A 14,670-nucleotide genomic window follows, 5' to 3' on the forward strand; every position below is an offset into this window, starting at 1 on the left:
TCAGGACCCTGGTATTAATTCACTTCGATTATTGCATCCGCCGATATTGCGATATTGCGATATTGATACGTTTGCAATATAGTGTGCATTTTAATAGTCCACGAGCCACAGTGATTCTGATTCATTGTTACAGCCTTACCCTCCTCTTACAGCCCTAATGCATACTTTACTTAACTAATATTAACCTTACATTTTACACTGTTGGTGTGGAATAGTCATGCTACAAATGTTCTCTTTTTCAGCTCCAGCTCCGAGGAGGCTAAAGTTCAAAGTTCTTAGCCCAAACAGACTGCTTATTACATGGAAGGAGCCTAAAGGAGACTTCGACAGTTACCTCTTCACCTACAGCACTTCAGGTAACATTATTACTAAGACAATATCGCTCCCACACACCAGGAGGAGTTCTTGCCTTTATGACTGGTGGAGCTTATGGTTTGTGTCTGTCAGAAAATGGATTATGTAATTATCGTTTCGGAGATTTGGACTCTACATTTGTTCAGCACTTCAGCCAAGTTTTGAGACAAGGCGCTGTAATTTCTGCTCACACAGACCCTGTCAGCACTTTACAATGAGACTCTGATAGCACCTGCACCAGCCCGATGAGGTTCAGACAGCGACAGCTTTATGTCCCCTGTAGTTACATTTAAGGACTGCTACATAACGGCCTAATCATTGCATTGTTCCAGTGCGCATTGTGCCATGGCAAGAATTCTCCTAGTTTGGATTCTACATTCCAAATGGCACAAAAGTGTCCTTGATTTCTGGTTTGGTTTAGTTTTCAGAATTTGAAGACTAAACCCAAATGCTGCATAAGTAACAGTAAACCCCATAAATACATAGTTTACAAAGTCAAAGTGTGATATTTTTTGACCAAATGTTTGTCTGTCACCTGCTTGTCTCCATGGAGAGATGTTATTGCTCTGCCTGGAATGTGCCACCGTATGGCATTACACTTATCTAGCTCCATGGAGATGTCACAGGTAACACGGGTAACGTCACAAGGCCAAGTTACAGGTCAGATCTGTGGCGAGGCGATCCACTGTCACAGGAATGCATGTTTGTAAGGAATTTGATATTAATTTTGAAGAAAAATGAATACAAACAAAAACAAGACAGAGAGCGTGAACAGCAAAGCAAAACAAATGTAGCGGTATGAATAATTTGTGTGATTGAGTTCATGTTTTATCTGTGTATGAAATGAAAATTGGTTCTCCATCAACCAGCCTGGATAAATAAAGGTTCAATAAATACATTAAGAATCTAGATCAGGCGTGACTGGAATTTGTCTTTTGGCATGTTTGTCCCACTCATACCCGTGATCGGTAAATATGTCCATTTTCAAATCAACTCAAAATATTTTTTTCTAATTGTCTGTAGATAATTTAGCGCACTCCTTGATAGCCGTTACATTCTGTGTCATCCATTTCTTTGTGATAGCATTTTTTGTCGCTGCTAAAAGTATATTCATCTTGTGTTTCCATTGTAGGAGTTTTATGTGTGATTTTAATGTTGAAAATAAATCTTAATAATTTCAGCCTCTTCAAGGTATTTTTGAGAAATTAAATACGTAAATAGATAAATGTAATGCTATACTGTGGAACATTTTAGGCAAGGTAATAACATCTCCAGGGAAACAAGCATGTAGATGTTATAATATATATTCAATTACAAGCTTGGCTCCAAGAATATGTTTTATTTGATGTAACGATTTACGAGGCACTGCTGATCCACTGCAGCCAAATAAACAAACACATAAACAATTTACAATGGATTTATTTTCTCTGTATAATGTACTTTGTAGGGTTTTCTCTTTACAATTTAAAAGTTGCATGACCTGAGAAGGCGCACACTCACACCTTATTTAGGGCCAGATTGATGCAGGGTCACGATTAAAAGGTGCTGATAATATGACCCTTGGAGCTGTCAGGATTAACTGCTGTGGAGAGGGCAAAGACACATGCTGCCTCTGAGTTTGTCTGAAGCTTCAGTTTATTGTAGGTCAAACTCTGGTCTGAACTGTCAAAGTCACTTTCATTTGACCTGCAGCTGGTGATTTATGAGCTAAACCAACTGCAACTAAGTTGTACTTAATAGTAAACAGCATACAAATGTGCTGCTAAAACAAGCAGTGTATTGTTTTGTGTGAGAGTTTTTCTACAGGAAAGAATGGACTTCATTTAATCAAGACTAAACTATGTATTTTAAGTCACCTTTCAAGGTCATCTGGACTTTTTGAATATTTTAATTGGCCTGCACATGATTTATTATGTTTATATTATGTATATATATTTATATTCCAGCTATGCCTGTGGCATGACATTTGTAGTAAAATGCACAATATTCCATATTATTAGATGTGACTCCATTATTTTATATATTTTAACATGTTCTCTGGTCTCCCGTCACACTGCAGGACATGCACAGCAAACTTGCCATGTAACAAAAAAATCTTAAATTATTAAATTATTCTATTGTGGTAATTTAATAATGAGATTATGAGTCCATCTTAAATAATACTTTTTTAACATTAGCAATTGAATTGTTCTTATAAAACACATCAGCCACACCACAGGAAAGTGAAGAGGCACATCATTTTAGAGAAACAAACAACTTTTGATCTTTTAGCTTGAAAATGATTTTACAACTATCTCTGACTAAATTGACTTATTGTAGTCCAGATGACTACAACTGAATCGTTTTTTACCAGCTTATAACAAATCTAACTTTAGGTGAAAGGAAAACAGAGAAAGAAGATGTTTCATAAAAATATCTTTTATTTTACCATGCAAAATGAATAATAGATATAATTTTCCTCTTTGTGCCATAGACGGTCATCAGAAGGAGCTTGCTGTACCTAAGACTGAGCACCGAGTCATAATAACAGACTTCAGCTCGTCCAGACATTACACCGTGAGCGTGACTGCGGTCAGCGGCAGCCTCCAGAGTAAACCGCTGCAGGCCACGTATAAAGGTTGGACACCCATTTAACCATTTAAATGTTATCTTTAAATTACAATTTTCTATAATCTTCCGTTGCAATTTTCTTCTGCTGCCTCAATTATTTTTTTTTTTGTCTAATAGGCGGTTTTCGACTGCTATATAATTTGCTCAGCTCCAATTTCCTTTATGTAGCCCTGTTGCTTTTGTCATTTCATTTGTCATGTCATTATGAACGGGAGTATATTTAGTAATGATTTAGTTCTATTGAAAACACAACAATTCGTTTTATTTATTATTATGTCTTCTGCAGGGGAGAGGGAGGATGACCAAAGCGAGCCCCAAAGGCTGACAGAAGGAGCGCCGCCTCCAGATGAAGCCAACGAGATTTCTGGAGGTAAGACAAGTTCTGGTTCCACATGTTGATGAAATTAGAATGTGTTTAGAGAGTCTTCCACTCTGTTGTCATAGTGCTGCTTAAAATGACCTGTAGCACTAGATTAATGACACACTACACCACACAACTGTCTCGTTATAATGGAAATACGGTTCCTTTTTACAGAAAATTGTTTAATTTTGGGATCCATAACATTACAATTGTCTGATAATTGACCGCATCAAGTGTGTGGTCAAATATACTGAATTATCAATAATATTGTCTATGTTGTTTTCATGATGCAAAATGATAATACTGTTACGGTGTTATGATTTGTAGGTTACCGGTAATCGAGAAACTTTATTATTCAGGTCACAATACTCATATAAATCTAACAAAAAAAATGACAATGTTTGAAACAAACTTGATCTTTTCAATTCAATCTACAGTCCAAAAAATGCATCTAAATGTTAAGAACTTTTCTACATGGCTTTTTCTCACACATTTACTTAATTTTGTCATTCAGAATGTTTGATTTTAGTTTGGTCACAAACTAGAAGATTAGTAACATATTTGACAGTGGGAATAAAAGAAAGTTAAAGATTTCACAATTGTTTGGTCATAATCTCAGTAATTGTAACGATAAAATTTGATATTGCGGCATCCCTAATTGGGTATAACATTTACAAAACGCTGCAAAAAATCAACAAATTATGTTCCCTTGTTTATGGGACATTGTACAGTCCTTTCACATTTTCCTTTAACCTCAACGTGCCAAAGTGCCAAAGTGCCAAATATCTTATGATTATCGTTATAGGTACTCCTTTGATACTCTAAAATAATATAAAGATGTCCATATCGCCCAGCTTTAAGTGGAAATAGTGTTACTCATTGCAGGCTTTTGTTAAACATTGTTATCCATGAACATCAGTTTGTGCTCTCACTTTACAACAAAGTGCACTGGCATGGCACTGGCATGCGCTGTACACAGTTAGTTTTATAAAAGAAAGAAGACCATGGAACGCTTTGCACATTCAAACCGTATCTGCAAAATTCGGGAAGACGTCTCTTGCCTAATTGTCTGCACTTGGCAAAGTTCTCTCTGTACAGGTACTGCAGACTTTCTCAGAGGTGATCTTGATCGTTGCGGCTTCACAGACTATACATTTATTTTGACTGAGTTTCAGAAAGATAGACTCAAATTAGTCTCAGCGTGGTTTTCCTTAACCATGATGAAATGTGTGCCTTATTAAATGATGTGTGTTGAATACTTAATACAGCTCTTTGTCTGGAAATGTCTGCCCGGTTTACAGAGTGCAATTTTAAAAGGCGTCTTGGTACGTCCAGGAAATAACTACTTGGAGTTTCCTAATTTGTTTAACTGTGTGTTGTGGATGTAAACAGAGGTTTGCGGTTGAGTCGAAACAGACCATCCATCGTGGAGCGTGAAAGTAAACTAATTGTCTGTCTGTAGACAAACGTGGACACGAGTGACACCAAAAACTACTATCGAAAATCCCAAGCCTCCAAAAGCGAATCTTCTGAAATCTTTTGCAACATCTTATTTCCTTATCTCTGTGTAATCGTCTTTCTGACTCAAGGAAAAGAGATAATCTTATTACTTACTTTATACGCGACTTTCCATGTGAAAAAGCAATAACGTTTCCAGATGAGACTATCTCTTTGTAAACTGATTTTAAACTGCATTTATTATATTATAGTTTTGCTGACTGTGATTCAAGAAGTTAACCTTTCTTCTTTTTGTGCTACAGTATTAGATTTATTAAATGTGTTTACTTCTTATTAAGTGTATGAAGTGATATTTCTGCACTTTTCACTTTTTGTACAGTCCTTACAGATCTCAGTCGAGGCACACACACGTTTTGGCACATTGCTGATGAATTACTCAAACATTTTCTACATTTCGTCATCTAGATATTGCAATTCTTTCCTTTTTTTTAATAGATCAAGTCTCTATCACCCACTCATAGCTTTATTTGTGTTCAAAAGGACTGTGGAGGCTTTGTGTTGAAGTTTAGTCAAAGAAGGACAATACCTTGGGACTTTTTCTTCAATAGTGGTTGTCTATTTACTTTGGAAATTGAGCTTAGATAATGTTTCCTCACAGATAACGGTCCTATTTAGACATCTGCGTGATATTATGGTGGAGGTCATCTGAATGTGTTTGTATGGGCTCAAGGTGTGGCCAGGACTATATTTGTTACAAATGTGGGTCAGTCGCCCGCAGTAGTGAAGCAGATGGCTGTCCCTCTGTAGCTCGGGTCATTAAGATCCAGCCGATAGAGAAATCAGCTGTGGATTCTTGTAATAAAAGCCTCAGTCTTCTTTGATGTGGAGGATGAGTGAAGGACAAATTATCTTCTCTTATGGTGTTTGTTCATGATGTAGCGTTTTTGCCTGAATCACATATTTTGATAAATTCTCTAATATTTTTGTTTAAATCAAATGTCAAAATGTTAAAAGGGACACATTTCTTCTTCTGTATTAAATGCTCTGAATGTAAGACAAAACGAAGGCAAAATAGACAATTTTTGGCATAGTTTTTTTTATTTAGTGAAATGTTTTATTTATAATTGCACATTTCCTCAATGGTTAAACTATAAATTCAATGCAGTCCCACTTTAAGCCTGTCCAATTTGAATGAAATCTCAGCCCTGGCCCTTCTGTCATAATTAGTTATTGGATAAAAGTAGTCATCAGGGTTGCTTGGAAGGTCTAGTCTTTCAGCAGGTGTTTGCATGTGAACAAATCCCAACGATCACTTTTAAATGACACATATTACGCAGAATTTACTTTTTAAATATTTTTAACTATAAAGTTGTTCCCTTGTCAAAAGCTTACCTAGAGTTGTATAGAGCTCCATTCATGCAAGTTTGATTAATCTTGAGTAGTAAGTCTTAGTCTCAGAAAACACTTTGTTTCAAATTTCATAGTTTTGTGACATCATGGGTAGATAAATCATCACCAGACTTTCTGATCATTCACTAGCAAGGACCACGACCCCAGATACAATGCAAGGTGTTTATTTGCAGGGAGAAACATGAACAACACGAATGTACGAAGTTAATGCCGTTTTGGGTCTTCTTGCAATGAGGGCTGAAGGCTCCCGGGCCTCAATACCCCCATCTAGGAGATGAATTAGAATAGTTTAAAGAGGGTGGGAGAGAATAGTTTAAAGAGGGTGGGAGGGAGTGGCACGAAAATCACGAACACAGGTGTGTGTGATCTGGATGATTAAGTAGTGTAGCCGCAGGAAGGGGCGTAGGAAGGGGCGTGGTCCTGCTCCCGAACTTAAGATAACAAACTTATCTCCATTTCACTAGCAAGGACCACGACCCCAAATACGATGCAAGGTGTTTATTGGCAGGGGAGAAACATGAACAACACGAATGTACGAAGTTGATGCCGTTTTGGGTATTCTTGCGATGAGGGCTAAAGGCTCCCGGGTCTCGATACCCCCAAAAGAAGCTTAACGAGGCAGTGCGGATTGGCAGAATGGAGGACGAGGAGGTAATGGTGTGTGTAGACCTGGAAAGTCATGGAGAACCAGTGCTCCACGATATGAGGCGGTCAACGACGCCTTAACTGGAGGCAGATGTGGCAGCGCCAATGTGGGAAAAGTTTGGTAGGAAATGTGGGGACCAGACTTTAAGTAAAGGATGAACCAGATCCTGAGTCCTGCTGGGAAGTGCCACTTGACGACCAGTGCACAAGGTCTGGACGGATTGCAAAGGGGCTCGGAATAGATCGTGTTACCACAGTAGTCCTGCTGTTTTAGGGGAAGACTTAAGCGTTGGTTGGAGTTCCTTGATGCCGGGGTGAGGAGAACTATTGTGGACAAGACGGCCTGAGCAGGGGAACGCGCCTGAAGAGACGTCGATGCCACTCGGGTAGGCTTGAGTTCTTGCAATGTGACTGGTAGTCGAAGGTGAATGGGAAGTAATTAGTTAAGGTTAAACGTGGTGAGGGTAGAACGAAGCCATGATGGAAGGAACGTTAACGGAGCTGGATGGTCCAGGAGGACTGAAGCACCTGAAGCGGAGCTTATGTGTGAAACGTGGTAGCTGAGGTTGGAGGAACTGGGGTCAATGTTCCACCTCGGTGGTAAATGTTCTGAATGTATTTGTTGATGATACAGGGTCATCGGACTGGACGGCCATGAACATGAATGGCCCGACAGGAAGACAGCAATCCTTATAGCATTGGTCTTAAAGAACCCCCAAACCGGCTGATAGAACGGTGTATCAAAGTGCAGCAGGAACTTGATGGACTGGATGAGAATGACGACACTTTGGAGTGATGAACCGAAGACGTTAGGGTCGGGAGGTGGGAGATGCAGGGCTTGTCCCAAGGGAATGATCGGCATGGTAAAGTTGATATAACCAGCTGCTGTTTGGAGGACTCCAAAACATGGCGGACCGGCCTCCCGGTGCCCGAAGGGGGAAGAGGCGGCCTCCCGGTGGCCGAAGGGGGAAGAGGCGGCCTCCCGGTGGCCGAAGGGGGAAGAGGCGGCCTCCCGGTGGCCGAAGGGGGAAGAGGCGGCCTCCCGGTGGCCGAAGGGGGAAGAGGCGGCCTCCCGGTGGCCGAAGGAGGAAGAGGCGGCCTCCCGGTGCCCGAAGGGGGAAGAGGCGGCCTCCCGGTGCCCGAAGGGGGAAGAGGCGGCCTCCCGGTGCCCGAAGGGGGAAGAGGCGGCCTTCCGGTGCCCGAAGGGGGAAGAGGCGGCCTCCCGGTGGCCGAAGGGGGAAGAGGCGGCATCCCGGTGCCCGAAGGGGGAAGAGGCGGCATCCCGGTGCCCGAAGGGGGAAGAGGCGGCATGAGGGACGAGGCGGCATGAGGGACGAGGCGGCATGAGGGAAGAGGCTGCATGAGGGAAGAGGCTGCATGAGGGAAGAGGCTGCATGAGGGAAGAGGCTGCAGGAGGGAAGAGACGCGAAGAGGCTGCATGAGGGAAGAGCGAAGAGGCTGCATGAACCTCGCGGAAGGAGGAGACATGGCATCCCAGTGCCGGGGGGAAAAGGGGGGGGGGTTGACCAGAAAGTTGACCTGGCATCCCGGTGCCGAGGGGGGAAATAAAGTAGACCTGGCATCCCGGTGCCGAGGGGGGAAATAAAGAAGACCTGGCATCCCGGTGCCGAGGGGGGAAATAAAGTAGACCTGGCATCCCGGTGCCGAGGGGGGAAATAAAGTAGACCTGGCATCCCGGTGCCGAGGGGGGAAAGAAAGTAGACCTGGCATCCCGGTGCCGAGGGGGGAAAGAAAGTAGACCTGGCATCCCGGTGCCGAGGGGAGAAGGGGGGAAAGAAAGTCGACCTGGCATCCCGGTGCCGAGGGGGGGTTAGAAAAGGGGGAAATAAGACCTGGCAACCCGGTGTCAGGAGAGCATGAGAGACGGAGGGGGGGGGGGGGGGGGGGGGGGGGGGGATCTGGCATCCCGGTGCCGAGGGGGAGGGGTTTGGAAATGGAGGGAATAGAAAGACCTGGCATCCCGGTGTCAGGGGGAGCATAAGAGAGGGAATGAGGTAGAGCTGTTTAGTAAAAGGTTGTGTTCATTGTTAGGGGGAAGGGCGAAAAGGAGATCTGGCATCCCGGTGCCTGGGGGAGAGATATTTAGTAAAGGTAGTATTGACGGTTAGGGAGAAGGGCGAAAAGGAGGTCTGGCATCCCGGTGCCTGAGGGAGAAATATTTAGTAAAGGTAGAGTTCAAGGTTAGGGGGAGGACGAGGAGGAGATCTGGCATCCTGGTGCCTGGGGGAGAGAGCATGAGGGGGTAGAGAGCGAGCATGAAAGAGGGGGCATGAAGAAGAGACATACTTGTTCGGATTTGGTTTAATTTAGAAATAAATGAGAAAAAATGAGGCCTAGTGATCCAGGAAGAGAAAATTGCAACCTTTCGCTGGATAAGAGCGGGGCCTGGCATGAACCCGGCGAGAGGGAGGGAGAAGGAGGAAGGGGGAGAAAGAGAGCGCGGGTGAGCGAGAGCGAGGGTAAAGGACGGGAGGAAAAGGAATGGAAGGAATGAGGCTGGAACCTGGCGACGTAAAGCCAGAGGATAAAACGCCGGAACCTGGCGACGCGGTGCCCGAGGATGAAATGCCGGAACATGGCAACGCGGTGCCAGAGGATGAAATGCCGGAACGCCCGAGGATAAAATGCCGGAACATGACAACGCGGTGCCAGAGGATAAAATGCCGGAACGTGGCAACGCGGTGCCCGAGGATAAAATGCCGGAACGTGGCAACGCGGTGCCCGAGGATAAAATGCCGGAACGTGGCAACGCGGTGCCCGAGGATAAAATGCCGGAACGTGACAACGCGGTGCCAGAGGATAAAATGCCGGAACGTGGCAACGCGGTGCCCGAGGATAAAATGCCGGAACGTGACAACGCGGTGCCAGAGGATAAAATGCCGGAACGTGACAACGCGGTGCCAGAGGATAAAATGCCGGAACGTGGCAACGCGGTGCCCGAGGATAAAATGCCGGAACGTGACAACGCGGTGCCAGAGGATAAAATGCCGGAACGTGGCAACGCGGTGCCCGAGGATAAAATGCCGGAACGTGACAACGCGGTGCCAGAGGATAAAATGCCGGAACGTGGCAACGCAGTGCCCGAGGATTTAATGCCGTAACGTGGCAACGTGGTGCCCGAGGATTTAATGCCGTAACGTGGCAACGTGGTGCCTGAGGATAAAATGCCGGAACTTGACGACGCGGTGCCCGAGGATTTAATGCCGGAACGTGGCAACGTGGTGCCCGAGGATTTAATGCCGTAACGTGGCAACGTGGTGCCTGAGGATAAAATGCCGGAACGTGGCAACGCGGTGCCCGAGGATAAGATGCCAGAACGCCCGAGGATAAAATGACGGAACGCCCGAGGATAAAATGCGGGAACGTGGCAACGCTGTGCCCAAGGATGGAAACGTTAGAACCTGGTAAAGACTGTAACCGAAGCTATAAGCTGGCAACTTTGAGTCAGGCCGAAACGCAGTAACGGGATGAAATGCTGGAACCTGGCAACGCAGAGCTTGAGGATAAAACACTAGAACTTGGCAACGCAGTGCTCGAGGATAAAATGCTGGAACCTGGCACGCCAAGCCAGAGGATAAACCGCAGGAACCTGGCGACGTAGCCAGAGGATAAAACGCAGGAACCTGGCGACGCAGTGCCAGAGGATAAAACGCAGAACCTGGCAACGCAGTGCTAGAGGATAAAACGCAGAACCTGGCAACGCAGTGTCGGAGGATAAAACGCAGGACCTGCCGGAACGTGGCAACGCGATAAAACTATGTAACTTGGCGACACGGTGCCAGAAGATTAACGATGGGGAAGGAGCGGAGGGGGGAGAGATGATAGGGTAAGTTTTTTTTTTTTTTTTAAATATACGTTTTCATTATTATTTTATAATAAACATACGTACGTTGTATGTATTTATTTATTGTTATTTTGAGCGATGCGGGAGGGGTGAGCGAGTAAGGTGAATTAATTACTTGAAAGAGGTGAGAGAGTCTGGCTCCAAGGCTTGAGTGATGGGCAGCTCGGTGCGGAAGGAAGGAGACAACGGAGGAGGAAGAAAACGACGGAGGAGGAAGGAGACGAGGGTGAGGATACTTTACCTGGAGGAGCCGCTCCTGCCCGCGAAAGTGGGCGGGGCAGAGCGCGCTCCGCAGTGGAACGAGAGTTAACGGGAATTGTGAGCGCAAAAGAGAAGTTTAAAACATCATGATTTGAAGACGGTGCCGTGGTCTGGAGACCTGCCGCCGTCCATGTGGACGGTCAATGTAGAGAGAAATGACGAGCGCGTGCGGTGGGCGCTTAACGAGCGAGGCCGCGGGATGAGCGCTGGGATGACGCGGGCGCTGGAAAGACCGGAGCGCTGGGAGGAGGGCGCAGGACGCACGGCGATCTCAATACCGGACTAGCAGAAGTGATGCGAGGTGGGACGCCGGAGCCTGGCCGTGAGCGAGAGCTGAGCCTGTGAGAACGGCTGATGGGACCGGAGCGGTCCTAGTGGGACACCAGTGGAGGATGGCCCGGTGTGGCTCGCCTGTGCTGGGCCGATGCATCGAAAGGAACGAGGTCGAGTTGATCCATAGGAAAGGTCGGGAACGAGTGTGTTTTCGAGCGAGGCTCCCGCCGCCGTGCTCCAGTGATCTGGATGATTAAGTAGTGTAGCCGCAGGAAGGGGCGTAGGAAGGGGCGTGGTCCTGCTCCCGAACTTAAGATAACAAACTTATCTCCATTTATTACTGTAAAATCACACAACTGTGTGTAACATGTCGGGGGCAAGCAAACTATCTATTTCCCCATGGTAATTCCCTCTGCTGCCATAAGAGTGCTAACACAAATCTTGATGAGGGAACGCCTCACAGATATAAAGTAATGCATGCTTTCAATATATTATTTCAAGTTCTGAAACATTTATCAAAGCAATGATGCATTATATGTTTCCTTTAAAGAGCCTTAAAGCAGTATTTCACATTCACTTCTATGTCTGTCATTTACTATTGTTCAATCAAGTTTTGTGGATAAAATAATGCATACACAGCATATTTTTCTACGTCAGAGCAGAGGACTTACTGTCTTGATCTGTAATAGTGTCTTAGTTCATTAAACATGAGCGCAGCCTTCCCTCTTTCAGATTCAGGACTCTGTGCTCATGGCCCCTGGGACCGAGCTGGTCGAGTTGAGTTGGGGGCCAATGAGATTCTGTTGACTTTGAGTGCCGATATCCATCACCTGTGGAGGGGTTCACAAATGCACCTGCGGAGGCGCTTTTCTCTATTTATGGCCCAAACCTCCATCACTATCAGGATCATTTATCGGAGCACTGCTGGGGCTCGGGTAAAATTTCAACGTACTATATATGTTTGCGTGTGTCCATTTGTCATCTTGGTGATCCCATTTTATCAAAAGCGTTCAGTGGTCGGTACAATGTGGTGTACAATGTCAGATGTGCATTTATTGTGTACCTTAAAGGTGGGCAATATATCATCTATGAGATGATATTGAAAAAGATAGGCCAAACTTGAATATTGAGTGGAATGAATAAGAAAACTGTAAAATGAAATAAAGAATACCACAAGAGATTAAATAACAAAGAAATTAGATTGGCAGAGTAAGCCAAAAAAAAAATAAAAAAAGGTTAAATGATATTGGTCAATTTGTTATTCATTTAAGAGTCTGTTCAAATTTCTGTGATACTTTAACAGGCATTTTTAGCATTTAGCACATTTCTGATTGAAAAAAAATATTATCTGATTGTCAGAATAGTCACAAAAATATATTTTATATGTGTGTGGCAAAATCGCCTCTACTTCTAAATCTATACTCTGAAAGTATAAAGAAGCTAGTGATTATTTGCAGCTGATGGTAAAATGTCATCCGCAGACAATCCTATGTGAAGGTCTAGAGGGATATTTAGCAGAAATGTAATCCCACAGATGAATAGTGAAGTGGCAGAGAAATGACTTGGAATAAAAACTACCTCCCAGACATTAGCCGTGCATTTATCTAGTCTCATTTAGCACTATTTCCATCACACATATTGTTTAATGTTTAGTGTTGGACACAAGCCAGATATGAAATAATTCTCCTTTGAGTGGATTTGGAGAAGTATGCTCCTCACACGCCGTGAATGTGCGCTCAGAGAGTTGAGAGGAGCAGTGGACATTGCTCTTTTTGACATCAATGGGGATTGGCCAAAACCTCGTCCTTGTCCTCTATTAAAGGAGAGGCGCCGTGTGTCATGGCTGAACTGATTGTGTAATTGTGGTTAACAAGGGCATTTGTGTGTGACAAGAGCTCTAATGTATTAATGACATTTAGACCATTAGGGGCAAGGACTCTTAAATGCAGAGGTCAATTAGCATAATTATCTTCCACTTGTCCCTCATAGTTGCTGCTTTAGTTCCACTTACTGCACTGTGTGTCTGTGTGCTCATCCAAATTAAGGCCTCTCTTTTAATGTTACTTTTAGAATTTGTTCTAGTTCTGTACATTTTCACACCTATTAATATACAATTTATCCATCTGTAAAAAAGGTCTGAACAGTTCTAAAACATGACAAAACCTTGATGTTTAAACTTGCAGATAGACCACACCCAAACTGGCAACAAATCAGGACTAAATTAAAAACTAATCTTAGAACGTATCGGGACTAAAATAGGACTAAAACAGGACCAAAGTAAGTTTACATTTGGACTAAACTGGGCTCAGCACCCAACAAGGACAGGTGTGAATTCACCCTAAAGGAGTTCTTAACAAATAACCTGTACACAGCCAAAAGTGTGATTAAAACTGACTAAGTCAACTCTTATGACAATTTGGGAAACACTCTTTTAAAGATGCACTGTGTAATTTTTGGGGTGGAGAGTCAGCTACCTGCTTGTCTGCAAATGTTATTTTTGGTCTGGAATGTTCCACAGTATGGCATTAAACATAACTATTGCATTTGATTCAATTACAGGCGTTTTTATTGCTCAAATTACCTTGAAAATCATACATTTTGTCTGTGAGAGGGGTCGTCTCTCCACTCTCCCTGTAAGTAGTAATCGAATCAAAATTGCAATTTGAATGGACGCAATTAGCAAATCGCTAAGGCTGCAATTTCCTCCACAAACAACCCTGTCTTTTAGGCCTATTTCAGTCTTTCTGACTATTCTCCTGGATGTGTTTGAAAGGTGAACGTTGAATAGAATTGCAATATTGAAACATAAATCACAAATCTAATCACTACTGCAATATTTGTCGATTTGCAGCCTTACTTAATACATACTGTGGAACATTTCAGCCTGAACAAAAACATCTCCATGGAGACAAACAGATGGGAGGTCCTCCACCAGAAAAGTTACATAATGCCTCTTTAATCACTATTATTATTACCATTATTTGGATACTGTCCTCTGAATCCTTTATATTTCTCACCATAAAACTCTTTCAAAACACAGACTTCTCTTTCAGACTGATGAAACTAATGACTTTATCCCAGCATTTAAATCTGGGCTTGTTCATTTCCCAGAAGTAGACCATTAAAAATACAAATTTATCATTTATGGAAAACAGGCGAATCATAACACTGCTTTGCATATATTTCCATGATTTTCCTGGTGCTAATAATAACTGGTTTCCCTGCAATAAATTATCTAGATGCCGTTGGTTGGTTCATCTCCTCAGCAGATGAATGTACACATCTATCAATCAAAATTAGCCAATGTTTAACTGTAAATCTAGAATGAACTACGCTGCTTTGTCCAGCATATTGAAACTATTTATACTTGATTTACAGGCTGATATTGTATTACAAATCTGTTAATTTACAGGTTGATACTAGGGCTGTCACT

At 43.5% G+C, this 14,670-nt stretch overlaps 1 protein-coding gene across 1 annotated transcript in view; it reads left to right on the forward strand.

Annotated features, from left to right (window-relative positions):
• col14a1a (collagen, type XIV, alpha 1a) overlaps positions 1 to 14,670 on the forward strand; it is a 98,435-nt gene that overhangs the window by 11,537 nt on the left and 72,228 nt on the right. The window contains exons 3-5 of the mRNA XM_072460095.1: positions 243 to 356; positions 2,828 to 2,971; positions 3,251 to 3,334. Of these exons, the coding sequence (XP_072316196.1) occupies positions 243 to 356; positions 2,828 to 2,971; positions 3,251 to 3,334 (342 nt within the window). The remainder of the gene's footprint in view (positions 1 to 242; positions 357 to 2,827; positions 2,972 to 3,250; positions 3,335 to 14,670) is intronic.

This window comes from Eucyclogobius newberryi, unplaced genomic scaffold (genome assembly GCF_026437365.1).
Source record: "Eucyclogobius newberryi isolate DKJ021-1_F unplaced genomic scaffold, fEucNew1.0.hap1 SCAF_3, whole genome shotgun sequence".
Lineage (NCBI taxonomy): Eukaryota > Metazoa > Chordata > Actinopteri > Gobiiformes > Gobiidae > Eucyclogobius > Eucyclogobius newberryi.